Source organism: Heterocephalus glaber, unplaced genomic scaffold, assembly GCF_053883595.1.
Source record: "Heterocephalus glaber isolate CG9 unplaced genomic scaffold, H.glaber_assembly_v1.0 deba00001444, whole genome shotgun sequence".
NCBI lineage: Eukaryota > Metazoa > Chordata > Mammalia > Rodentia > Bathyergidae > Heterocephalus > Heterocephalus glaber.
The window spans coordinates 10,726,857-10,753,789 of NW_028258297.1; the positions used below are offsets into that span (position 1 = coordinate 10,726,857).

Genomic DNA, 26,933 nt, shown 5'->3' on the forward strand with positions numbered 1-26,933 from the left:
AAAGCCACCCTGAGGATACTGTTGTATCATCCTGCTTTGGCACAGGCAGCCTCCTCCTGCCCCCTGTCAGACACCCAAAGGCCCAGTGGGAAACAGTACCAGGAAGCCAAACAGGCAAACCAAGGCTAATGGGCACCACCTTCCTGCCCAGCCTCCCGGGTGGAGGCAACTCCTTCCAAACTAGAGCCCAAAGAGGGGTCCTCTGCCTTACACAAGACAGTGCTGAGAAGCAGTCAGAAGGGGCACGGCCTCTGTCTAGGTCCCCTTCTTGACTCAGAATAAGACTCTAGAAAGAGTGGAAGGAGAGGCCCGGGATGCAGGTGGGAGCAGAAAAGTCTGCACCTGCAGTAGGCCCCATAAGACTGCATTTCCTGTTCCCTGTTTCTCAGAAACAGGCTCTCAAAACTCTCCTTGGGGTGGCAGGAGAGATTATAGGCCTCATCTATTGTGGGTTCCTGGCTCACTCCCCACTATCCAGCTCCTTGGGTTAAAATGGGGTCCCAGAGGGCTAGGGACCATGTCTGGGCTGGAGGAACCCAGCCCCAAAGCTGGTCGCTGGGGTAAAGGGTGCTCTGGAACAGCAGAGAGCCTGGCTGGGGCCGCAGGCCCAGGCCGTGACATCCACAGAGGCTGAAGTGGGAGCTGCAGAGACAGTGCTCGGGGTGCTTGTGTGCCCGGCCCCTCAGCTCCATGCAGCCCTTCTCATGCCAGCTTTGGGTCCCTCCTGGTGGCTTGATGGCCTACAAGCAGCTGCTGGGAGTGGTGACAACTCTGCCTCCTGCCCCTCCCGAGGCTGCTCAGTCAGCACCTTTAGGAAGCACCTGCCATGAGACAGGTGCAGGTCCAGGTGCCAGGGACTGGGCAGGGGACCACACAGTCCTGGTCCCATTTCACATGGGCTTCACAGCCAGAAGAGACGTATGCCGAGTGCGGCAGGAGGTGAAGTAGAGCGCAGCAGGAAAGGTAAGGCAAGGTAATAAGGGGTGTGGAAGGGAGGTTGCTTCTTAAAATGGGAGGTCCCAGAAGTACAGAGTCCTGGCGGAAGTGGAGAAGAAAGCCCTGCAGATGTCTGAGGAAAGGAAGTTGCAGCAGAGGGAACTAGGCATGCAAAGGCCCAGAGGGCACTGTGTTTAGCCTGTTTAAAAGACCGTTGTGGAGGACCGAGGATTTAGCTCAGTGGTGCCACCGCCTGCCTTGCAAGCGCAAGGTCCTGAGAGTTTGATCCCAGGTACCAAAAAAAAAAAAGAAAAAGAAAGAAAAAGAAACCATTGAGGCAACATGACAGGTGCGCAGGGAGAGATGGAGGAGCCGGTGTCAGAGGAGAGGGTGGAGGACAAGAAAGGCTTTGAGGAGCCCAGTGGCACGTTGGGGGCCCACACACCAAGGAACTGAGGTTGGTTGCTCAGTCCGAGAGGCCACGGGAACTGTCCTGCCGGCGACCACGTGAGCTTGGAGGCACATTTGTCCCCAGGGGAGCCTCGGATGAGACTGCAGCCCCGCCAATACCTTAATTGTAACCTTCTGAGACCCCAAAGCGGAGAATCCAGCCAGTTCGTGCTCAACTCCTTGCCCCACGGAAACAGAGATAACACATGAGTGGTGACTGCTAGGCTTGTGGGAGGATGGCTGTGCAGCGATGCATAATTCATACTGGGACAAAAGGAAAAAGCAGACGAATGCAGAGGCCATTGTGTCACCCAAGATAGGGGAGGGGTGACCAGGACCAGGGCTGGGGGCAGAGGTGGACTCAAGGATGGAAGCCTGGATACGGTAAGGGTTGGCGGGCAGGTGGCTGTGCAGTGACCTTGGTGCCGTGTGTGACTTCTCTCTGGGCCAGGCACTGTGCCCAGCAGTTCCTAAAGGGGATACCACTCAGGTACTCCCATTCCCACCCCTGCCCCTGTCCTTGCTGAGGGACACAGAGGCAGCCAGCGCTCCTGCGATGCCTGCTGTTTCCTCTCACTCTGTAGAAAAGGCATCCGTCTACTGTGTTAACCTCCGTCGGCAGCCCTGTGATTCACAGGGAAGGGGAAGGCCCTTGCTGGCCCATCCTGCTTTCATTTTAATGCCTGGTCCCTGATCCCTGTGCATTGGCTCCAACAGTGAGGGCCCCACCCTCCCCTCTCCCTTGACCTACAGGTCCGCTCTTAAACACACCCATGCCTTTAAAAATTCTAGTCCAGTCTAAACTGCTGAGCTCCTATGTAGCCTTCAAGATCCTGCTCAAATGACCCATCTGGGAGTCCTGCTCCTTTTCCTTATAGAGCTAGTCAGGCACTCTACTAATTTCCTTTACGTTCCCAGAACTTCCTTTGCATTTGGGGGCACCTGAGCCCTAGATGTCTGGCACACAACCTGGCACTTAATGGGTGCTCAGTGGACATTTCTGAGTGGATGAGAGAGTGGGTGACACATGAAGGCCCCTCCTGCCCCTCAGTCTTTGCTCTCTCCTGGCCCCTCTCCCCCAGGTGGCCTATCAGCCCGCTGAGGTAACAGAGCCCTGTGAAGGGTGGTCACCATGGCAACTCCAATCAACAGTGGGGAGGGTGCTCCCTAGCAGCATCCCTTGGTGCCCCCAGTTGCTGGGCAGCTGCAGTCTGCACTCCTGGGTTTCAGGAGGTTCCTGCACCTTCTGAAGTTATGAAAAACAGACAGGAGGTGAGGCCAAGACCTGGAGGTGAGCAGGGTTCTCTAGGCCCTGAGATCTCACCTGCTCTCTCCCCACTCAAGGTGGCTCCTGAGTGACAAGCGCCGGGTGCAGCTGGACCCACCACCCGCCTTGACCACGGGCACTTGGGACCTTCCTCCCAGGTCAGAACTGGCAAGGAGTCTGCCCTTCTTTGCCAGCCAGGCCATGCCACTCGCGACTGGCAGTGGCTTTGGGGCAGAGAGGGGGCACCAGGGTGCACATCAAAGGGGCAGTGGCTGGGGTGGGGGTGACACAGGAGGAGAAAGCTAACTTGAACTTAAGCTAACTTGAAGATGTGCAGCTCTTAGTGCCACCTGTGTAACCCTCTTGCTCTTTTTGGTTTTGGTTTCTTGCGACAGCATCTCACTATGTAGTTTTTAGGCCCAGGCTTACCCCAAACCCACAGCACTCCTCCTGCCTCAGCCTCCCAAGTGCTGAGATTATGAGTGTGCCCACCATGCTCACCTTCTACTTATTCTCTGACCCTCACTTTTGCCATCATAATTACTCGGAACACTTTACCAGGCCTTGTGAAGCTGCATCCATTGTGCGAGGGCCTGACATAGGTGTTGTATTGATCACCTTTGCCGTGTAACAAGTCATGCTGGAAGGCAGTGGTTTAAAATGATAGCATTCATCATCTTCTAGTCCCAAGGGTCGGGGATACAGGTGCAGATGCTGGGACTCAACCTCAAGGGTCAACTGGAGAAGGATCCTCTTCCGGGATTGGTCACATGCAGGTCTCAGCTCCTCACAAGCTGGCAGCCATGAGCCCTTTCACTTTTTGCTACGTGGGCTTCTCCACAGGGTCCCTGGGTCCAATTGGAGCAAAGAGCAAGCAGCATCTCAAGACAGTGTGTGAACAAGACAAGAGTCCGTCTGGTGCAGCTTGGAGGTGACATTGCTTAACTGGCCCTGTTCTGTTGGTTAGAACAAGTTACTAGGTCACCCACACCCAGGGGAGGGGGTTACCCTGAGACACAGGGGTCACTACGGACATTCAGCACCTGCCATTGTCCATCCTCTGACTCCCAATAATTTACGTCCCTTCCAGGAGCAATGCATACCCAGCTGCCTTTAAAAAAAATTAAACTGGACCAAGGTGCAGGTCCAGTGACCAGAGAGAAGAACAGCAGGGATGCTGGGGTGGGAGGGCAAGCTTGGCCTTCGGTGCTGCAGAACAGAGGCCCCAAGTGCTGGCTTGGTTTATAACAGCAACACATAGACTCTGATCTCATTTATAGACAGAAGTGAAACAAAACTAGGTATCTTTTAAGAGGACAATCAGAGGACCCTTCTGGAGTGGCTTGGAGGGAAGCTCACCAGTTTACAGCTGTGACCCAGGGTGAGGGTGGCAGCAGGCGGGCAGGAGCTTGGCCTCCGTACTTTGCACACTGAGACAGAGTGTGCATACTTGTTGGTGTTATGTCAAACATGTTCAGCCCAGGTGTGGTGATGCAGGCCTGTAATCCCAACATTCTGGGCGGCTGAGGCAAGAGGATTGTGAGTTTGAACCAAACCTGGGCAATGTAGCAGGACCCTGTCTCAAAAAATAAATAGATAAATAAAATGGGCTAAGGATGTCACTCAGAGGGCCGGGGATTTAGCTCAGTGGTTTCTCTGCCTGCTGTGCAAGCACAAGGACCCGAGTTCAATCCCCAGTACAAAAATAAAAAAAAAAAGAAAAGAAAAAGGATGTCACTCAGTGGGAAGGCCGTGGGTTTAATTTCCAGGACCCCAAAACAAACCAAACAAAACATGTGTTCTAAGTTGCCATCCAATGGCTATAAGATGCACCATTATTTCTGTGTGTCTAAGAGAAAACACTGCTGTTAGACCACAAGACTAGGCCTCAAGGCTGGACAGGCAGGGGCTATAGCCCCAAATGTCAAAAGCAGTGTGAGACAGCCCTGGCCTCTGGGAAATCTGCCCACTTCTCTGTCTCTCTTGTTTCTCACCCATCTCTCTCTGTCCCTCTCCCTGGTCCTGCCCGTGGCTCTCTGGGGCTGTGTCTGTGACTCCCCCACCCCACCTGCCTCTTGTCCCCGTCCTGCATCTGTCTGTGAGTCTCCTTCCCTCCCTCCCTCTCTGTCTCTCTTCTCTGAGTTCAGTTGCAACCCCTTTGACCAGAAGCCCCCTGAACAGCAGCAAGGGGTGCCTCCCGAGCATGGATACCTCCAAGTTCAAGAGCCAGACCTCTCTGTCTTCAAGCTCCAGAGGCAGCTCCCAAGGACAGGACCTCCTAGAGGAAGCCCAGCCTCCCCTGCCAAGCCCTGCCAGCAAGGACTTTCTGGGGATCAGCCCAGGGCCCGGGACCCTGAAGAAGCGGGGCTCCAGACCCTCCTCCAGGGAGAACTTCATTTCCCTTCTCAAGGGGCCTCAGCAGGACGATGTCCTCAACTCGAAGACCCAGGAACTGAGGAGTTCACCTCCCAGCCAGAAGAGCAGCGTCATCCCCAACAACATTCGCCACAAGTTTGGGAGCCAAGAGGTGGATCAGCTGGTCTTCAAGGAGCAGGTGTCCATGCAGGGGCCTGGAGGCTAAGGGTGTGGTGGGGCACTCAATGAGGACCCAAAAGAAACCAGAGGCAATTCCTGTAGTAGCAGCATCAGAGCACAGTATTTACTGAGCACCTCTGTGTGCCAGGGGCCAAGCACTATTTAAATTCCTGCATATAACAACATACTCAATCTTTGCAACAAATCTACAAGGACAGTCATATTATTATCCCTGTTTCTTATGGATAAAGAGCCAAAAGCTAAGATGGGTTAAGTTAACCAAGTTCACTCAGTTGTGTGGGACAAGAATCCAAACTGAGCGGGCAGATTTTGGTTCCTTGGCCCAAATGACTTTTCAGTTACACAGCTCTTGTTTGAATTGGATGTTTTCCAAAGATAGGCAACACCTAGTGGACAGACAGCATTTATTGGGAATCAGAAGACCTAGGTTTGAATCTTGGCTCTGCCCCTGAATGTGGGATGACTTTGAATAAGTTACTTTCCCTCATGGGCATGAGTATCTACATCTGTAAAGTGAAGCAGAGAGGCTAGATCAGGCTGACAAATTCATGGCACACAGACTACAACTGGCCCATCCTGCATATGTGGCAGACATGACTAATCGATGCTGACACTCTTTCCCACCTGATCTACTATTGTAGGCAGCCAATTCTAATCAATTGAAACTAGAGATAAAATTCACCTGCCATTTCTGGTCAAATGCTCAGCATCCTTCCTGCTCTGGCATTCTGAGACATAATCAGAGCTGGTATCTCAACCTTCATAACAACTACTATGGTACTGTTAGCCAGGCAGGAGATAGTATTTCCTTTTTAATGCATGGTAAAACCAAGGCCCAGAGAGGTGATATGACCTGCTTGGGAGGAGCCCTGCTCACTAAGACTGAAGGTCAGCCCCTCCCAGGCTCCTTTCCTATTTGTTATCTGAAGATACAGTGACCCCACCCATCAGATAATCTGGGAGGTTGCAATCTGAAATGCCTTGCCCCACCCCTCAGAAGGACGTGGCCCCATCTGCATTGTCAGTGTGGTCACGACCCTTCACTGCCCCTCTTGTCATTGCTGTTGCTGCTGTTGTCCCAGGCTCCAATCAACACCTGGTTTTTCTGCCCTGTGATACAGGTCACAAATATTGAGCCAGCCAATGTCTAGTTCAAAGACCCTCTAGTTCTTCCCTCCACTATATTTTGCAAGTAGAGAAACTGAGGCCCAGAGAGGAGCAGAGACTTGCCAAAGTCAGGAGCTGCTATGTGGCAGAACTGGGACTCGATCAAGATTTCCTGCCTCCTAGGCCTAGGCTCAACTCCCAGGCCCCAGTGTCCCCATTACTACAAAGAAGGAACTGGCCTCAGTGAAAGCTAAGGGCTTTGCTTTTTTTGTGTGATGCTGTGACTGTGGGGAGCAAACCAGGGCTCTTGGCTCCCCAGCTATACATGGGACTGGGTGAGTCTGGCCTCCCCCCAGGCCCAGTGTCCTCAGGTATAAAATGGTGGGAATTGGGGCCAGGGATCTAGCTCAGTGGTTCCGGTGCCTGCCTCGGAAGCGCAAGGACCCAAATTTGATCCTCAGTAGCAAAAAAAAAAAAAAAATGTTGGGAATAGCATTGCACTGTGGAGCCCCCTCCTGGTACAACACACAGTGGGGCTCAATGTAGGGGACAGGCTTTAGGATCATCACCATCCCTGGCACCCCTGGCCCACATGGGAGGGAAGAAAAGTGGGGCTTGGGCAGGGCCTCCAATCCTCCAGCTCCTCAGCCCTGAGGGTCTTGAGGGCTGCGATCTATGGACAGGTGAGAGGTGAGGTGGGGTCAGAGAGAGGGGAGTTAGGGGGCTGCTGTGGGACTTGGTCCTCTTTCCCATCTTTGGCTGTCTCACCAGGCTCAGAGGGTCATCAGTGAAGTCTTGGAGGGCCAGAGGAAGAGAAGCCCGTGGTCCAGCAGGACCCAGAGTCCTGTGCAAATCTCCTCCATCTTTTCAGACTACCATGATCTGGGGTACAACATGCAGTCCAACCTATTTCAAGGTCAGCCAGAGAGCAAGAGTCGGGGCTGGGAACACCCATGGTCTCCAGGGCATTGAGCAGGGAAAGGGAGAGCCTTGGGGTGTCCACCCCCTAACAGATCTGGGACCTCAAGGCAAGCCCCCATGGAGACCCATGTCATGACCCCAAGGGCATCCTCCACGCTGGGCCCATCCTGCTTAGGTGCTGGGAATGTCCAGTGCCCGGCCAGTCTGTCTTCGCTGTGCATATGACACAGCCGGGTGGTGGCTGTCAGGCTCTCATACCTGGGACACTTCTGGCTTCTTAATCTGTCAGTGGGAGGCCCAGCCCCACTGGCCTGACACCCTTGATCACAGTGACGGTATCGGGTTCATTTGGGTCCACGCAGCCCTTCCTGGCTAGGGCAAGTGGTGGTCCCAGCCAGTAGGTTCCTTTTATAGGTGGATTTGAGGCTAGTTGCCCGAGACCTCTTAGTAATCTGAGGTGGATCTGGGACTCAGATCCAAGGTTTTCTTCTGACCCTGTGGTCTGTCCTCAGCACGAGGTCAGGAGCTTCCCCACTGTGATGCTATAGACTGAGGGAGGACTTCCCATAGTGCGCATGTAGGGTCACGGCCGGCACACGGGCCTCCTCTTGGGCCCCACTGCAGTGTGGCCTCACTGTGGAAGGTCAGCTTTCTGTGGCTCTTTCCTCCCTTACCATCTCCAGAGCTCCAGGCGCTGGCTGACCTCCCCTACCTGGCTCGGCTCCCAGTCAACCGAGGAACCAGACTCCTCACCCTGGAAACGTTTCTGAGTTTTGCTTTGAGTTTGGAGGAGAGTGGTACTGGGGGAGGGGGCGAGAACACAGCTCATATTGTCCCGTTCTGGGCCCCAGGGTCCCGCCTCCCCCCTGGCTCTTGAACAGTGATCACCTATAGTCCTAACATACAGCCCTGCATGAAAACTTCTACATAAACAATAAGAGAATAACAGCAACAACATAGCACCCACACCCCACCGCACAACCTGGCCAGGAGCACCGTGCCAAGGGTGCCCTGGACTCTGTGGATCAGCTTGCACCAGCTCACAAGGGTCAATTGTTACAGTTCCTAACTGACTGGCATTTCAATGCTATCTTAAGATTGGCCATGGTGGCAGTGTTTACCCTCTGGAAACTGCCAAACACTGGGAACAGCGGCGGCTCACTACTGTCACTGTCCCCGTCCGTGTATCCTGCCCGGGGTCCACGTGCCTGGGTTGGTCTTGGCACTTGCTGCTGGGGTCTGGCGAGGCAGGTGTGGGAGGGGAAATTGGAGGGGAAGCAGGTGAGGAAGGTTTTTTCCTGAGTGAGATAGGAAGCCACACTGGGGCTGTAAGCAGAATGGCCCTGCCAGACTTAGGTAAAAAGACCATTCCAGGTGCTGTGTTAGAATAGGGGCAGGAATGGGAGACCAGTGAGGAGGTGACGGTGAAAATCCAGGCGCAGCAGGAGATGGTGGCTTGGTGGTGTTGGTCAGCTTTCTCTTACTGTAACAAATGTCCAGCTTATATAGAGAAAAGGGTTATTTTGGCCCGCAGTTGTGGGGATTTCACTGCTTTGGGCCTGCTGGAGGCATCACATGGTGGTAGGGAGAGAGTGAGGGGAAAAAGCTGCTCACCTCGCGGCCCAGGAATGGAAAAGAGGAAGAGAAAGAAGCTGGGCTCCCACGATCCCCTTTGAGCGGATGCCCCAGTGAGCTTAAACCTCCAACAGACCTGGCTTCTGATTTCCCCAGGTGCTTCTTATTTGTTTATTTGTTTATTTGCACATGTTTGCAGTACATGCTGTTTACCCTCCTCGTGTGGAGTTGCTGCATGTACATAACACATCTTCATTCCATTTTTCCTCTCCTTTCCCCCTCCTCCCTCCCTTTTCAATCCTCTCTTGATCCCCTTCCCATTTGAGAAAGATCTGTCTCCCTGATTCCTATTATCTTTCATTTTGTTCTTTATTTATACTTTGAATTTCTCACATAAAAGACACTATGCAATATTTAAGCTTATATGTCTGATTTATCTCACTTAACGTGATGGTCTTGAGGTGCATCCATTTTCTTACAAATGACTCAAGTTTGTTCTCCTTCATGGCAGGGTAGTACTCCCTTGTGTGTAAAACCACATTTTCTTTATCCATTCATCTGTTGATGGGCATATAGGCTGCTACCAAGCTTTAGCTATTATGAGTTGTCCTGCTATAAATATGGGTATGCGTGTGTCCCTATAATATGATATCTTTAGCTCTTTCAGGAAGATGCCTAGAAAGGGAAAAGCTGAGGTCAAATGGAATTTCTGGTTTTAGTTTTTTGAGGAATACTGATTTCCATAGTGGTTGTACTAGTTTACATCCCCACTGACAATGTAGAGGGTTCCTTTCCTCCACAAAGCCTCACCAATTTTGTCATTATTTGATTTTTTGATGGTGACCATGATGGCCATTCTTTCTGGGGTAAGGTGGAGCCTCAGTGGTTTTTTGTGGTTGTTGTTGTTTTTGTGTGTGGGGGGTACCAGGGCTCGAACTCAAGACCTTGAGCTTGCAAGGCAGGCACGGTGCCACTCTAAATCCCTGGGCCCAACTCTCAGTGTTTTAATTTGCATTTCTCTAATGGCCAGCGATGTTAAGGTTTTCTTCATGTATTGATTGTCCATTTGTAGTTCTTCTGTGAAGTGTCTATTTCACTTGCCCATTTTTTGATTGGATCTTTTATTTGGGGGATACACCCCACTTCTTTATGTTCCCCACCACTTCCCAATAGCTCAATGCTGGGGACAAAGAGTTGAACAGTGGCCTTTGGTGACATCCAGATCCAGACTGTAGCACAGATTAGGGAGCTGAGCTGGTGCACTGCACATGTTTGAAGGCCACCCTGGTGGAATGCAGGGCAGGGAATGGTGTAGGTGAAGCATTGTGGCAAGGTGGGGTATGGCTGTGAGTGTAAGGTAGAGCAGATGATGCTAATGAATGGATTTCAGGTGTGAGAAAGGGATTGAGCTGATTCCAGGGCATTTGGAGGGATACAGACAGTTGTACAGACAGGGGTCCAGGAGGCTGAAGCAATTCCCAAGCTGAATCTGAGATCACCCTTTCTGTCATCTTCCAAAGCACTTAGTTTTGCTTTTTGCATTTAAGTCTTTAATCCACCTGAGGTTGATTTCTGTTTTCAGTGTGATTTGGGGATTCATTTGTAATTCCTTCTCTTTGTGAATTACTGATGGTCTCAGTGCTTCTTATTGAATATATCTTTCCCCCAGGGGCCCGCAGCACTGCTTCTGTGGTCCATCAAGTTTCTGGTAGCATGTGGACCGGTTTGCAGGCCCTCGCTTCTGTCTGTTGGTCTAATCTTACACTTTTATTCACCAGGGTATTCGAAGTAGCTTGACATCTGGTTGGGTAACACTCCTGCCAACACCAGTCAATGTCTTGGATTTCTAGGTCTTTCCCTCCTTCCTGTATGTTTTAGAATCAGCTTGTCAATGTCCGTGAAAATCCTGTTGCAATTTGATTGGAAGCAGATTAAATCTACTGCACAATTTAGGGACAGTTATTAGCTTTATAGGAGTAAATGTGACAATTTATAAATATGGCATATAGTTCCATTAATTTAAATCTTCCTTCAATATACGTCAATAGCAGTTTGTAATTTCTTTTCTAAAGATCATTAATATTTGTTAGATTTATTCAGGAAAATAAATAAATGAGCCACTTATTTCAAATGGTCATTTTAAAAATTCAATTTTCTGGGGCAGGAGTGTAGCTTAGTGGTAGAATATATGGTTAGCACATATTCAATCCTCAGCAACAAAACCAAAATTAAATGAAATAATTATGTTTTCTAACTTTGCTTCTGCTAATATATACAGAAGTTATTGTTTTTATTAATTTTTAAAATTACTTTTAGCAATACTAGGATTTGAAGCCGAGAGTACTGAGCTACATTTTCATCTATTTTAATGTTTAAATTTTGAGACGAGTTCTCACTAAGTTTCCCAGGCTGGGCTCCATGTTTCTGCCTCAGCCTCCCAGACAGGTGGGATTACAGGCATGTGCCATCATGCCCAGCACAGTTTTCAGTTTTGTATCTTATATCCAGAACCCTTGCTCAGTTCCCCTCAGTTTCAGTACTTGTTTGCGGATTCTAAAGGCACTTCTTTTGAATAATAATGGCAACCTTCATATACAGCATGTAATATATGTCAGACATTGTTCTAAGTCCATACATACAGTTTACAACAAGAACCCTATGTGCTATGTCCTATCGTTCCCATTTGTTTTTCAGATGGAAAAAAATAGAGGCAGGGAAAAGTTAAATAACTTGCTTAGGGTCACACAGGAACAGGCACGGTTGGAATTGCAACCCTGGCAGCCAGAGGCCAGAGTTCACATTCTTAACTGCCAGGCTCTTCCCACCTTTGCCTTGGCAGTGGGCTGACTTATTTAGCATGACGGTGCATCTGAGCAGGAAAAGCAGGCATCTTTCTATCTTCCCTGATTGTGATCATTACATATAATCATTTATTTTTCATAGTCTGAAATACATTTTGGGGGTGGGGCTTGGGGACTGAGTCCAGGGCCTTTGCACAGAGCTACATCTGCAGCCTTTTTTATTTTGAGATAGGGTCTTGCTAAGTAATACAATGTTTTAAAGAGAATTTTGAAGGCATACTTTATTGGGTTACGGAGGCCTCCCCTTGTTAGTAAGTTTGTCTTTCGATTTTTCAAAAAATATGAATGGGTGTTGATTTATTAACTGTTGTCCTGCATTTTTTTAGGTGATCATAGGGTTTTCCCTTTGATCTGTTAAGGCAGTAAATCATATTAACTGATTTCCTAATAGTGAAGCACACTTGTACTCCTGTGTCTAAACCAGTGTAGATGTGCAGGACCAGTTTCAATGGTGAAAACTACCATCCCTACAGAAATGCGTGTAAAATCCACAGTGCCCTTGAAAACACAATCCTGAGCAGCACGTGCAGCCTCCCAGAGCAAGGGGGGCTTCAGGGGACCTTGGTGGCACCACCTATACTTTTGGCCACATCTGCTTCCTCCCCGAAGGAAACCAACACCCGGACTTGTGACTTTTGACTTGCTTTTGCCTGGTGATTAATCCCGTACTTTTTCCTCACTGAAAAATTTATGCTTTATTATAGAAATTGAGCACAGCAAGAAAGGCTTTCAATAGCCTTCTATTAGTGTGTTCTGAGCACTGTGTGTGCTGGGCATTGTAATCAGTGCCCAGGTGAAGATGGGGTGTGGGAAAGGCGGACATAGGAAAGGGGGACCATAGGTACCACATGGGGCCCACAGCTTATTGGGCAGATGAGTTATTATTACAGAATAAAAGAAAGAATAACAAAATATGGTGCCTTGTGCCACATAAACAATTAGTATATTTGGCATTAAAGAGGACAAGATTCTGTGGTTTAAGCTGTACCGGGTCTTGCATGGCAGGAGGAAGGAAGGGAAGGAGGAAGAGAGAGTGGGAGAAGGCAAGCAAACTCATACGGTGAGTCCTGTATCAGTCTGGCCAGTGTCGGCTGGACAGCCCAGGCCGTCACTGCCAAACCCTGAAGTGAATGAAGCCAGAGCCTGGCTTGGGGAGCTCACAGACAGGGTGGCTTGGGAAAGGCTTAGAGGTGGCAGTCAGCCTCGTGGGGCTCTGGTGGAAGAGAAGTCAGGCAGAGCCCTTCAGTTGCCTTTTTACTGGGCGCCATGGCAGGATTTGGCACAGAGGAGAGACTTCCATTTAAAAGGATCCACTTGGCTGTTGGGTGGAGACCAGACAGAACACAGTGGGGCAAGAGTCGAAGCCTGAGACCACCCAGGGGGTGCAACCCGGGCACCCCAAGGTGGGAGAAGTAGCTGAGTTCGCGTGTGTGCAGAAGGTGGAGCAGATGCGTTTCTTGCTGGTTTTGGGATGGTGGGGTAGTGGGGTGGTGGTGGAGGGTGTTGGAGGGAGAAGTCAAAGAGGAATCCAGGGCTGGAGACCAGAAGGTGGGGGCTGTGTGTGCAGGTGGGGCGGGCATGGACCCAGGACCTGGCACAGGGACAGGGAACCAACTTGGGGCCACTGGGCTGTGGTTTGAAGCCCAGCTCTTCCCAGTGCCAAGTTCTTCTGTCCCTTTTACCTAAATATCCTCCTCTGTAAAATGTGATTAATAAGACAAGCTGCCTCATAGATTTTTTTCACAGAATAAGATATTGTAACATATGTATAGTACTTAGATCTTGGCACATAAGTAAGCATTTGTCAAAAGCAAATGAAATAAACTTCTGAGCGGCAGTGTGGAGAAGGAACCACGGTTGGAGGGGGATCCAGGAGGCCCATGGGGTACTCTGGATCCTAGGCCTGCATGGACCAATCCTGGCACTTGTTGCTGCCTCAATCCAGTTCCAGGGCTGGGTGGGAAGGGGGGGACGCTAAGTTTCACCTGAAGCTTTTTCCTGAAGATGGTTTCCTGCTATCCTGCTTGTTTGGCAAGGATCTGAAACCTTTCTCTCATGGGCATTTCCGTGGGTCCTGCGGAGCCCTGTGTGTGGGTCCCACAGTGCATGGATGTATTTTTCCTCCTGCTAGCGAGTCCCCTGGGTCCCTGCTGTTTTGATGTTTTGGGGTGTCCTCCTTGGCACCTCTCCTTTTGGTGCCCATCAGGCTCTGGAAGCTTTGGGGTGGAATTAACCTAGCCTCAGGCTGATCTTCTCTCTTTTTTTTGGTACCGGGGATGGAACTCAGGTCCTCGAACTTACGAGGCAGATGGCAGAACCACTGGGCTAAATCCCTGGCCCTGGGCTGATCTTCTCTTCATAGCCCACTCTGGTCCACAGACACTGGGTGCCCACTGGGTGTGTGTGTAGAGGGATCGCTGGCTATGTGTGTGCGCTCTGCTATCTCAGGCCAAAGCCTTTTGATCTTCTTGTGTCCTGCAGTCCCTAGGGCTATATACAGGCTCCTGAAGGGACCCACGAAGCCCTTTTAGATTTAATGTGAGAGGTGGGAAGTGGGCATCTCCACCCTGGGAGGGATGACTCAGAATTCTAAAAGCCAAACCAAACCAAACCAAAACACCTTTCGGGTTATCCTGGCTGTTTTCCTCAAGTTCAGATATTTCACAGCCTCCTGGAGGTGAATTCTCTGGCAGGTTTTAGACACTTGAAGGAAGCTTCCAGAGTTCCACAGGAAGGGTCTGCTTCTCGGCTGCTTTGATATCTGATTGCCATCAAAACTGAGTGCTTTGATCCAAACTTGTAACAACGTTGTGTTACATAAGCGTTTCAAACCATAAATACCAAACTAATAAGTGCTTTTTCAGGCTCAGCAGCATCGTCCCTAGAGAACACAGCTGTAATGACTTTAGTCCTTTGAAGCTGTTGGGATCTGCTCTGAAACCAGCTGAAGGACAGTTTTGCAGATGACTCACGTGTGCCTGAAGTAGTCTTTCGGGTACAGGACTTTGTGTTAATCTAATAGAACAGCCTTCTTAATTATGATTCTGTAGATATTGCCATTCCTTATTAATACTCTTTCCTGATCTATTAATTACTAAAAGATGGATCTTTAAATCTTTCGCTACCATAGCAGATTTGTCCATTTCTTTTATTTCTGCTGACTTTGCTTTATCTATTTTGAGATTTTTTTTCAATGCAGCATATTTAGAATTATTGCAGCACCTTAACTAATTGCAGCCATTTTTATTTCTCCCAGTGTCTTTGTTTTGCAGTCTATTTTGGCTGCTATAAATATAGCTAGACCAGACTGCTTTTGGTTAGTATTGCTTGGTCTGTCTTTTTCTAGCCTTTCATGTTTATCTCCTCTTTGTATTTTTTTAAAGTATGATTTAAATAATTTTTATCTGAAAAATATTTGGTGTAGTCTGATCTGTTGTTAAAGCAGTAGGCTTAATTCATTTATATTTATTTGAATTACTGACATTTTTGGGTTTATTTCTGTGACCTTATTTTGTGTTTTCTACTTGTGCTTTTTCTATGCATCTTTTTTTTTTTTTTTTTAGATTTGCTTGAGATTTTTCCTCAATTCTTTTTTTTCAGAGTTGAGGATTTAGCCCAGGGCCTCTTACATGCTAAGCAAGTGCTCTGCTACTGAGCTACTGAGCCACACCCCCAGCCCTCTCAGTCCAATTTGTGTACTCTTCTATTCTTCCTATTCTTTTTTTTTGGTTCTGGGGATGGAACTTGGAACCTTGCGCTTGCAAGGCAAGTGCCGGAACCACTGAGCTAAATCCCTAGCCCTCTTCCTATTTTTTTTTTATTTTTTGAGTTTATGCTTTGTAGTTCAGACTATCCTTGAATGCCCTATGTAGCCCAGGCTAGCCTCCAACTCACAAAGATCCTCCTGCCTCTGCCTCCTCAGTGCTGAGATCGCAGGTATGCACCACCACGCCCCGCTTTTCCTATTTGTTTAGTGGCTACTTCGGGCATTTTAGTGTGCAGAGTTAACAAATTCTGAAGTCAATCAAGGCATTCAGGTTTTTCTAAATGTTATAAGGATGTGGAAGGCTTTCTCTTTACTTTCTCCACCCCTTGTCAGCTTGTATTACTATTATTTTACAAAGTTGTCCACATAAAGTCATTTAAACTCTGGAGTTTGGGGCCACAGGATCTGAGTCTGGAGTCCTCAATCTTTACTGATTAATTGTGTGACTTGGAAGAAGCAACATAACCTCTCTGTGCTTTAGTGATTTCACCAGTCAAATGGGGATAATAATTGCATCTGCTTCTTTAGCTGCCTGAGAAGATTCAATGCACAAGTTCATGTGAAGCTCCTAGAACTGCTTGTACGTGGTAAATCTTCAAACATGACTTGTGGGCCCTGTGTGGCTCAGTGGTGAGTGTCTACCTTCCACATGCAGGGCCCAGAGATCTGTCCCCAGAACTGGGTTAAAGACCATCGCCTTCATTATTTTACCTCATGATTTAGATACTGGCACTGTCACTGTAATGAATCCATGGCTATATTTACTCAGTTTGCCCTTTCTGTGTCTACCATCATTTCTCATTTCACAGGGCTCTCTTCTTCAATCATATTTTTCTTCCTTAAGAATGTTGTTCATAAGGTCACTGTAGTGAGGTTCTGTTTTTGGTCAGTTTTAGGCTGTTAGAAAAACATTTTTGTGGTCAATCTTAGAAGATGATTGTAATCCAGGCATGGTGGCACATGCCTGTCATCCCAGAACTCGAGAGGCTGAGGCAGGAAAATCACCAAGGGTTTGAGGCCACCTGGGCTCCATAGAGACCTTGCCCCCCCCCCCATTGTATTAAGGACAAATCTAGATTGACAGTTATTTTCTATTAGTATTTTGATATTGATCCATATTTTGGTCTTTGATGGTTCAGCAAATCAATTATTAATCTTTATAAGTAAGATCCCTTTAATCTCTGTTTTTTTCTTTTAAGTGGTATTGGGATTCAACCGAGGGCTTCACTTCTGCTAGACAAGTACTCTACCACTGACCTGCACTCCCCAGCTCCTCCTACCTTTTTCTTTGGTACCGGGATTGAACTCAGGACCTTATGCTTGCCAGGCAGGCGCTGTGCTGCTGAACTACATCCCCGGACCCTCCTCCTACCCTTTTTAAATTTTATTTTTGAGACAAGATTTTAAATTTGCTGGTCCTGAACTTGGTTGCAATCTTCCTGCCTCAGCCTCCTGGGTAGCTAGGCTCACAGGTGTATGGTGCCGTGTCTGCCCGTGTCCACTTCTAAGAGCTCTTTGTCTCTGCTGTTCTACACTGCACCTGGATGTGCCTAGACCAGGAGTTCTTGTCCTGAGATGTAGCTCAGCGACAGTGTGGCCTGCATGTGGACCTAGGCCCAATCCCCAGCACCACAATCCACAGTGGCTGCATTGCATTATTTAAATCCTTGCTATCTCTTGGGATTTGATCCTCTCTCTGGTGTTTCTGATGATTCTTCATCACTGTAGCTGATTTCCTTGTTTGTGCTTTAATCTGGGACACTGACATAAATTTCCTGAGGACACAGGTATTAACTGTCACACCCAGATGCTCTGGTGAATGTCCAGTCATTCCATCTCTGCAACATTGCAAGAAAATCTTACTCCTTTGGATGAAGAAACTAAAGATCAGAAAGGTTAAAAACTTATCCACACTGCCCATAAATCACAGAGCTGGGGGTTTGAATCCAGATCTATTTTACTCTGTAACCCTCCCCCTCCCCTTCCTTTCCACAACCCTCCAACCAGAGAGGAAACTGCTGCCTGTTATAAGCCATCCAGCACCCCACCTCCTTTGACTTGGGGTGCTGGAGATTTCTTCATGGTGTCCCACAGGGCCACCCCAAGAGATCAAGAGCCTCATGAAAGCTTCCTACACCCCAGAGGTGCTGGAGAAATCGGTTCGGGACTTGGAACACTGGCACGGCAGGAAGACAGATGACCTGGGTAGGTGGGACCATGGGTAATGGGAAGTGCATCTGCTTGCTCATGGGCAGGGTGTGCTAGCTCTGAGGCCCAGACAGCAGCCAGAACTGGAGAGGGAGCCCTGGGTGGACTTGGAGAGCTGTGGGTCACTGCTGGGCCCAGGCCCTTCTGAGGCTGCTGGGTGATCTGGGCTGGCTCCTCTTCCACTCTCTGTAGGACGGTGGCACCAGAAAAATGTCATGAGCATGAACTTGCAGAAAGCGCTGGAGGAGAAATATGGAGAAAAGAGTAAGTCCAGGGCCTCGAAGTACTAGATATGGCACAGAAGAGGCGCCCTCTGCTCAAAGAAAGTGCTAACAATAAAGAAAGGATAAATCGGAATCCTGCTCCTCCACTAGATGCCTTGCTTCATGCTGGGATGGGGACCAGAGAGTGGTGTTGGACAGGCCACCAGAGGAAGACAAAGCTCCAAGGGCCCGAACTATCCCCTAGACCTCCCTACTCCCCATTCTCTTCCCCTGTGATCAGGAAAGAATGCACAGGACCGTCCTTTGCCAGTGTACCTAGTAAAAATACCGTTCTCCTTCTTGCCCTTGATGGATGAGTCCTAGAGGGGACTGCTGGACTGTACCCTGGCATGCTGTCCCTAGCAGACCTCAATTATTTCTAGATATCCATTTCCCCCACCATGAACACTTGGATTTAGAAAAATTGGCTGCATACATTCCTTGCAATCTAGGGGTGGGTTTGATTGGTTCATGGCAAGTCTCCTCCTGACCTGTCCCTCATATAAGTGATTGGTTCAGCAATGGGCATGTGACTCAATGTGGGCCAGTGAGATGCAAGGAAAGGCGTGGGTGTGTGGTGCCTTCTGGGAAATTCTTTTCTGTCCTGGGGATGCTGTGGGAGCAACCCTCATTCCTGATGCCTTGAACAAGGAGCTGTGCAGCCATGTACACTGCCCCTGGCAGAATGTGTAGGACCAGAGGAACTAACCCTACCATGAACTTGTTAGAAGCTGCCCACTTGCCATCCTATACTATAAGCCTGGGCATCTCCTCCCTGTTTGAGCAGACAAAAGATCATTAATTAATGATGATCTCTGGTGTCAACAGGGAAGGGCCTTGGAGACTCGAACCCCAGGGAAGAATCCCCCACAGAAGGGGTTCCAGAGCAGCTGTCCTCACCAGTTGATCCTATAGCTTTCCACCTGGTGAGCCTCTAAGCCAGCAGCACTGCAACCCCCAGGTCACTGACTTGTTCTCCCAAGATGTGCTCTACTCATAGGACATTTTTAATTTTCTGTGTTCCCAACCTCACCTGGAACTAGTGGCTAAAAATACCATAATCATCCATTTGCTCCCAATTGTGCAAATGGGGCTCAGCAAGGCTTGCTCATTCCTGCTCCATGTGTTATCCGTGACACACATGCCTGAGCTGGGATGGGTCCTACAGCTTCAGTGGATACCTTCCAGCTGGCATGGGCACCACAGCTGTGATGTATACCTTGCAGCTAGGTTGGGTACTGCAGGTGGGGGCTGACTGGACATTATTCTATCACTGTGGGGTCTTTCCCCAAGGCTGGCTTGGGTGTCTTCATGGTGTGGTAACCGGGTTCTAAGAAGGGGCATTTCAAAGTGACAAGGTTCAGTATGCAAGGATTTTATCAAAGTTTGGGGTCAGTTATTAATGTCCCTGTGGCTAAAGGGCCCTATGGTCAAATCCAGACTTTGTGGGAGGAGACCCTACAAGGATATAGCTACAGGAAGAAGGAGCCCACTGGAGACCACCAGAAGAGTCTGTTACGGTCATCGTCTTGCTTGGGAAAAGTCAAAGCAAAGGGAAGAATCAAAAATCACTGCCAAGAGAAGGGAAGCCATGTTCCTACATTTCTCCCAAACACCTTTCTCCCATAAGAGGGAATAACTTCAAGATGGGATTGGGCCAGGATGCCACGCGGAAAAGAAAATCTGACTAGATATTTACTGAGTACCTAAGTGTGTGATGGCTCAAGGCACAAGGTGGGTTCAGTTTGACTTCTCTCTGGGGTACCTACTTTCTGTGAGGAACTGTTCTTGGTGCTAGGAAAGCAGAACTTCACCTTTATTGAGCAGCTACTACGAGCCCAGCACAAAGACACACTTAAGTCACCCAACATGTTGTGGCTCAAGCTTGCTCTATACTGTTGAGACACAGAAATCATGCACCAAATGCTTTACACGCACAGCCTTATTTCATCTTGACATCACATCTTGTTATGAAGGGGAGGACAAGCTTGCAGAGGCCAAGTGAACTGCAGACAATTATACCAGTAAGAACCTGGGATCCAAGCCCAGCAATTTGTCACCAAAACCACTTTGTACCTTGCCAGGTAACTACTGCAGTGTTGCCAAATATCCACTGAGAGTCAAAGCCTCAGCCCTGTTAGGTGCTTCAGGGTACAGAAATATGAATACAATGCAGCCCTTGTCCTTGGGACTTTGCAGCATGAAGAGGAGCGATGTGGAAGAAGGTGGCTCTGAGGCTCATCCACCTGTGCGGCTGACAGGGAGTTCCATCGGCTGGGGAGACAGATAACTCAGAAGAAAAGGTTTATGCATGAAGTGGGAAATGTCATGGGACCAGTGGCAGCCCAGAGGAGCATGGGTGTCACCAGAGATGTGCTAGGGCCCTGGTCAGACTGTAGGCTTCACGGAGAGGCACCTGCTGAGATCAGTCTTGAACCGGAGTATGGGCATTCAGGACTAGAAGGGGGATAGCATTCCAGACAGAGGACGAAGCATGAGCAAAACCCAGCAGGGTCTACGAGGGATGATCAAAATATATGGTGAATGTTTAGATTTTTTAAAAATTATTACTGTAAAAGAACACTGCCTTAATCCCCTCAAATACTCCCTTTCACTTGAAAAGCACTTATCCCATCATTCTTGGCCCTTCTAAAGCTGTTCCTGAAGTCCTCCTTTGTGTCTTTATGAGGTGTGATTAAAAAATACAGTGAATGCTGCTCCCTAGTGCCATCCAATGGAAAGGCAGGCTCATAAAAACCTTACAGCACGTCCTCATTTTCCTTATTCACCAAACCTGACACTGTGCAACTTCTGGCTCTTCCCCAAGGTCAAAATGACCATGAAAGGTCAACATTTTGAGTTGATTCAGGACATCAAGACAGCTGTGACAGCACAACTAAAGACACTCACAAGAGAGGACTTCCAGAGCTGCTTCAGAACGTGTCAAGAACATGGAATAAGTGTGTTTGAAGTGAGGAGGAGGATTTTGAGGGGGGGTTAATGGCAATGTGTCTTTTACTATAATAAATATTTTTAAACACTTACTGTATTTTGGATCACACTGGGTATTTGGGGAGCTTCGACCCCAACTTTGGGAGGGAGAAATGGTAGACATAGCTTATGCTCAGACGGGAGGGTGGGGTAGGTGGTAGCTGTGAGTGTCTGTCATGTGAGATCCAGCCCTCCCTTCCCTGAGCTCATCTCTGGCTCGAACATAAAGGATTAGAAGCCACACAGGGAAATGGAAAATATGTTCAACATCCCCAATAACCAGAGATGCAAATTAAAACATATAACTCATTTGATTGACAAAATTAAAATGCAAGTGTAGCTGAGAATGAGGGAAATGAGACTCTCATGCATTCTATGAATTATGAGCAAAGAACAATAAGGGAGTATTTAGCAAAGTTGAAATTATATCTTACAGCCTAGAATTTCCATCCCTACTTAGCTGAGCGAGACTCAAGCATGCGCAGAGGGAGCCCTGCACACGCAGATCTGCTTTGCAGAGTCATCCACAATGTAAATCAGCCCGAGCAACTTTCAGCTGCAGGGTGGACAAGTCTAGTAATACAGGGCAATGGGAAGCAAGGGACTCCATTTACAGATATTATCATGGAGCCGTCTCACATGTCACAGTGGGTGGGGATGACGATCAGCAGAACGAACCTCACAGCAGGAAATACGCGCACACACACACACACACACACACACACACAACCAGTTTATCATTCATGGATGTATAAGAATATGGGAGCCAGGTGTGGTGGTCACGCCTGTCATCCCAGCTACTCAAAAGGCTGAGGCCCAGCTTGGGCAATTTAGTGAGACCCCATCTCAAAAATAAAAAGGGGAAAAAATAAAATAAAAAGGGGAAGTAGCTTAGTGTAAAGCTCTGGGTGCAATCCCCAGTACTGTATACACACACACACACAGACACACACACAGAGACACACACACACACAGTATGGAAGGCAGCTTGGAGCAATACTACTGAAATCCACCTTTGAGTTACATTTAGCTTATCACTCATCAGAAGCAGCCTTAAAAGAGAGAACTGCCAAGAAGTCTTCTGAAAAGGACTCGGGAGAAAAACTGACCTAGTGACAATGTGAGTGAACTAATTCAAATTTAAGTAAGGAATTTCCAATTTGACTAAGGGGAACAAAACGTGAAATGTTTTATGACTTTGCCCGTGATAGATAGATAGATAGGGAGATAGATAGATAGATAGATAAGGGGATTGATTGATTGATTGAGACAGGGTCTTGCTATGTAGCCCAGGCTGGCCTTGAATTTGCAGTGGTCCTCCTGCCTCAGCCTCCTGAGTGCTGGGACTAGAGGCATGGATTATCATGCCTGGCTTGCTCCAGTTAGAGATTCCATCTCTGAACATCTAGAGAGGCCCTTTTTAATTAAACATTATTTGGAGGAGCAAAGCTATACTTTTGGAAAAACAAATAAAAACATGTATTAAAATAATTTTTTTTCTAACTTGAAGGAGACCTTGCACCAAGATGGTGAAATTTACTCTGATCTTGAGCATTACAGAGGTCCCAGGACCAGGTCTGAAGTAGCATTCTTTCAAGCAGTGGAAACATTATTCACCTGGAATTCAGGCAGGATCTCATCTGCCTGTCATGTTCACAACTATATTCATAATTTCTGCCATGTCCAAGAGCCACCCAAGTAGATGCTAGGAAAAGCCATTCAGGACAGGCTGGGCTAGGGCAAGGCCGCTCAACCCACATAACTAGAGTCCCAGTCCAGCGCGCCCCCTGGTGTCAGAACTGCAAACCGCAGGTCCGGACTTTAGAAACCGTAAACCCACAGGGTACATGGCTCAAGAGAGGTGCTCTGGTCTTTTAAGTGCGTCTGTCTAGCCGTGCTTCTTTGCTCTCAGCCCACAGCTCCCTTGTACGGATGGAGACACTGAGGCTCAGTGGAAGAGAAGCATTCATGTTGCCTCCTTTGCCAACCCAAACTCGGAGATGAGGACACAGTGTCAGGCTGATCTGTGCCCTATTGTCCTCCAAGGAATCTCAGTGTCTGCAATAAGCAGAGGCCATCAGGAGCCGCAGCAAGCTCAGAAGGAGACAAGAGACTAGAGATACTGGAGTCCTCGGGAAGGTACTCGCCTCCTGCCCCGTGTGTCCGATGTGGCTCCACTTTGAGGGTAGTGACGGGGGGGTCATCGCATCTCATCGTAAGGATTGCCTGGGAAAATATATGCCAAGCCCCTGGCACTCAGCCAGGCACGGGCATATAATCAGTGTTTATGCTTTTCCTTCCCTGAGGCCCCGTTTCCTACAGATGTTTCAAAGAGCTCCGTGACATGCTAAGAGATGTTATGTGAAAAATTATCCTGTTGTCAAATGAATTTGGGTTTAAATAACACTATGGAATTCATTCAGAGCTTATCCAAACTTTGAATATGTTCCAGTTCATCATGTCACTCCAAATTATTATGCCTAGTTTTCATTGCTCCTCACCAGGCTACCACACACTGTGAGAATGGCTGCAATTATAATAATTCTATTCAAACTGCAGGTTTGGAAGCCTGGGGGTCAGCCCACAGAAGAGTAGGCTGGGTTTGGGGGTGTTAGATGCATTCCTATTGCTATAGATTGGATGTTGACTGTACCCTAAGGGTCGTGTGGTAAAGGTCTGCTCCTCAGAGAGGTTCTATTAGGTCACAGCAGACCCTGGGATTGTGGCTTAGAAGGGGATTTGTGGGACCCCAGGGTCTCTTTCCTCTTTGATTCCTTGTTGCTAAGTGAGCAGTTTGTTCTCTTTTGCTCCAGGTACTTCAGTGACATCTGGGCACCCACCAGAAGCCCACAGCATTGGGTCCACCTGGTCACAAACTGGAATTTCAAAAATCATGAGTCCAATCAAACCTTTTCTCCTTCCAAGTTACTTATATCAGGCATTTTATGATAGCAATGCAAAGCTGACTAACACAGATGTACAACCAGGATGCCCCTAATCCAGGCTCACAGAGAAGTACGCTGGCCCAAGTGCCAGGCCACTTTCTGTCATGGCCAGTGCTGTGACTTCCCATGTGGAGAGTGGGTCAGTGCAGTTGGCCCTGTGTATCTATGGGCTCTGATTGTTATAGGAAATGAAATAGGACCTCCAAATGATATAAGGGAAATATATCATCCAACCTGCTGGATGTCTGATACACCAAGTTCATGTTCTCTAAGATTGAAAAATGAATTTTAGGAACAGCAGAGGTTAAGAATAGGAAAGTATTTATTGAGAGGATAGCTTCTAGAGGCAGGAGGGGACCTGAATGGGTAGCTGGGGACCCTACTTTACAAGGAAGTTTTATAGAGCACAACCACATGGGTACAACGTGAGTTAAAGCTGTGATCAACCAATAAGGTTACAAGTATAGTCACTTAGGTAATAATGACCCAATGGGGAAGCAAGTCACATAGTGAGAGTATATGGAAAGAACAAAGAACTTCTCAGGCAGGTGATGGATCCCGGGTCTTGGTCACCACTGAGGTGACTGATGCCTATCTAGACTTTATTACATCAGGTGCTGTCATTTATCACATCACTTGGGGAAGTATGTAGACCTGCTCCTTTTGTCATCATCTTGATGCTTGTCCCCCAACTGATGTGTATCTGGCCACAGTTGTAGTGTGTTTTTACCTTTTGTCCTGACTCTCAAGGGCTCAGCCCTGTCTGATTGCCTTTTATATTTCTATTTAACTTAGTTGTCTATAATAAAGGGAATGGTTTACCAGCTGTTTCCTTTGCTCTTCACCTTGTCCCCACAGCATATCCACTTTGGCCTCATCTAAGCCCTCAAACATGTTCCTCATGCAACCAATCCCTAGTGATTGTAAGGGTCTTCCTCCCATGAGTTTTAACCTGTGAGCTCTGTTAAGTAAACATTATAGAAGTTTGCTGTTTTGGACCAGGCTTCTGCACTAGGCCCCAATAGACCAGGCTAAAATCAAAATGGAGTCACTTAGTGATGGAGACCACCCTGAGCCAGTTACAATTTTATAAATTGGATTTTCATATTAAAAGTATAAGTCTGCCTATTAGCCCACAATGGCTTGCCTGATGAGCTAGCAGTTGGTGTGTGGAAAAGAAACAACCCCCCATGCCACTAGTCACAGCAGAGGTGTCAATGATCCGTGACACTGTGACGTCTTGGATGGCAAGACAATAGCTAAGGGCAACTACACAAACTTCTATAGAAGCAAAAATTAATCTGTGGGAAAAAACAAATTTCCCATTAATCAATGATCTGTTCCTGCTAGAATGTTTTGTTCCTTTGTTGCTAGGACCAGTGCTCTCCACTCCACTGTTCCCTACACCATCCTTTATAGCTTCAAGAAGCTGTGTGTTCAATAAATAGTGGCAAGCTCCAGGAGACAGTGTCTTAGCCTGATAAGAGCTTTAACCATCCTAGGCCCCTTATGCAGTATGGATTTTGTCTTTTCTTTTGTTATCCTGGTTTAGTACCATTGGTAGAGTGATTGGGGTCAATAACAGGCTAAAGTTCAAGTCACCAAACTGAAACTAAGCAGTTTATCTGACCTTCCAAGAAACCAGGAGAGGTGAGAGATGACTATCAGATTTCCCAAACAAGCCAGTTTCAATTGGCTGAGTTCCCTCTGCCTTAATCTTTTCACAAAAAAGGAAGGAAGGAAGAAAGCAAGCAAGCAAGCAAGCTGTTGTTAATCACTGTTGGGAACAATGCTACATAATTCTAGGGAAAAATCATTTGAGTAGGCCTGGTTCTCCGGCCTACAGGCCAGCTATAACACTCCAAGACATAATTCCATTTTGGCCTCAGGTCACAAGGGAGATCTCAATGATCCCGTGATGCTGTAATCCTCCAGGACAAGACCACACCTGCAGGAGACCAAATCTTCATCTGCATAGTTCCTCATTGTTCTTAGATTTCTGCTGCCCCCACCCAGCCTTTTGTTACACCTTGTTTATCCCAATGTGAAGTACTGAACTCTATATTTCACTTGTTACATCTATTTCCCCATGTACTGAATAAAGGGTGCTGCAAGCTAGGGATCTTTTGTCTTTGCCACCCAGAGCAGCACTGATCAGACCCAAAGCTCAGCTTCTTCTCAGTCTCATTTGTCCACCTTTCCTGTAATTCGCTGTGTGCTGCCATGGCTCACAGGAGACTAGGACTTAACTGCAGAGGTTCTGGTAACGTCCCTTTCCCCTGTTCCCTACAAATCACTTATTTTCCTGTTGGGAGCCATTCTACATAATTTTGGGGGAAAAATAATTTCACAATTAAATTATGAGTGGGGCTGTCTGAGGCCTCAATAGTCCTGTGATGCTGTGATGCTCAAGGACAAGATTATGTCAGTTGAAGACATCCTGGGTCTTTGAGAACCAAGTAGAAAGATTTCACCTGGGGAGGGACAAATTCCTTACCAGTTTAACTCATCCCACCTACTGTTGTAAGAACGTTTTTTTGCTCATCTTACCTTCCTGATCAACATAAATTCCTCATCAACCTAAGATCCTCATCAGTGTAAGATCCTCATCAGCATAGTATTACCACAACCCTCTGATTCATCTGATACTCCCTATGAACCCAATAAATATTGGCAAGTTTGGAGTGCCTTTGTCTGCTGCCCACAGCAGCACTGATCAGGCTCCAAACCCAGCTTCTTTTCTAAGTTTTGTTTCCTGTCTTTGTTTTTTAACTTGCTTTGTGTTGTAGTGGCTCACAGGAGACCAGGACCCACTGCAGGGGTACTGGTAATGTCCCCTTTCCTGTTTCCTATATTTTCCTGTTGTTCTCTTTCCCTATTCCCACCTTACAAGGAAAGGAACTTTGAAATGACCTATCTTAGTTTTGTTTTGTTTCTGCTTTCTTCAGCTTTTCTGTGTCTATAAAACCAACCTCCTCTCCCTGGCTCAATGAAGCACTTAATGCTTCCTAATTCTACAATTGAAAATAAAGTCAATTAAAATCTTCAAACTAGTTGAGTGTGGTGGCAAATGCCTGTAATGCTAGC

At 47.8% G+C, this 26,933-nt stretch overlaps 1 protein-coding gene across 9 annotated transcripts; it reads left to right on the plus strand.

The window, feature by feature from the left end:
* Positions 1-16: 16 nt before the first annotated feature.
* Positions 17-26,896, plus strand: Cimip4 (ciliary microtubule inner protein 4). 9 transcript variants are annotated; one of them, XM_087213947.1, is made up of 9 exons: positions 17-2,658; positions 2,731-2,811; positions 3,497-3,584; positions 4,820-5,207; positions 7,088-7,232; positions 17,534-17,644; positions 17,840-17,911; positions 22,814-23,040; positions 23,715-26,896. In XM_087213947.1, the coding sequence occupies exons 4-8, from the start codon at positions 4,857-4,859 to the stop codon at positions 22,903-22,905; spliced, it is 771 nt and encodes a 256-aa protein (XP_087070073.1). In that variant the 5' UTR covers positions 17-2,658; positions 2,731-2,811; positions 3,497-3,584; positions 4,820-4,856; the 3' UTR covers positions 22,906-23,040; positions 23,715-26,896. The 9 variants fall into 9 exon arrangements, with proteins under 9 accessions (XP_087070073.1, XP_087070074.1, XP_087070071.1 ...); XM_087213948.1 differs by having other exon boundaries at positions 4,838-5,207; XM_087213945.1 differs by lacking the exon at positions 2,731-2,811 and having other exon boundaries at positions 17-2,677.
* The last annotated feature ends 37 nt before the right edge of the window (positions 26,897-26,933 follow it).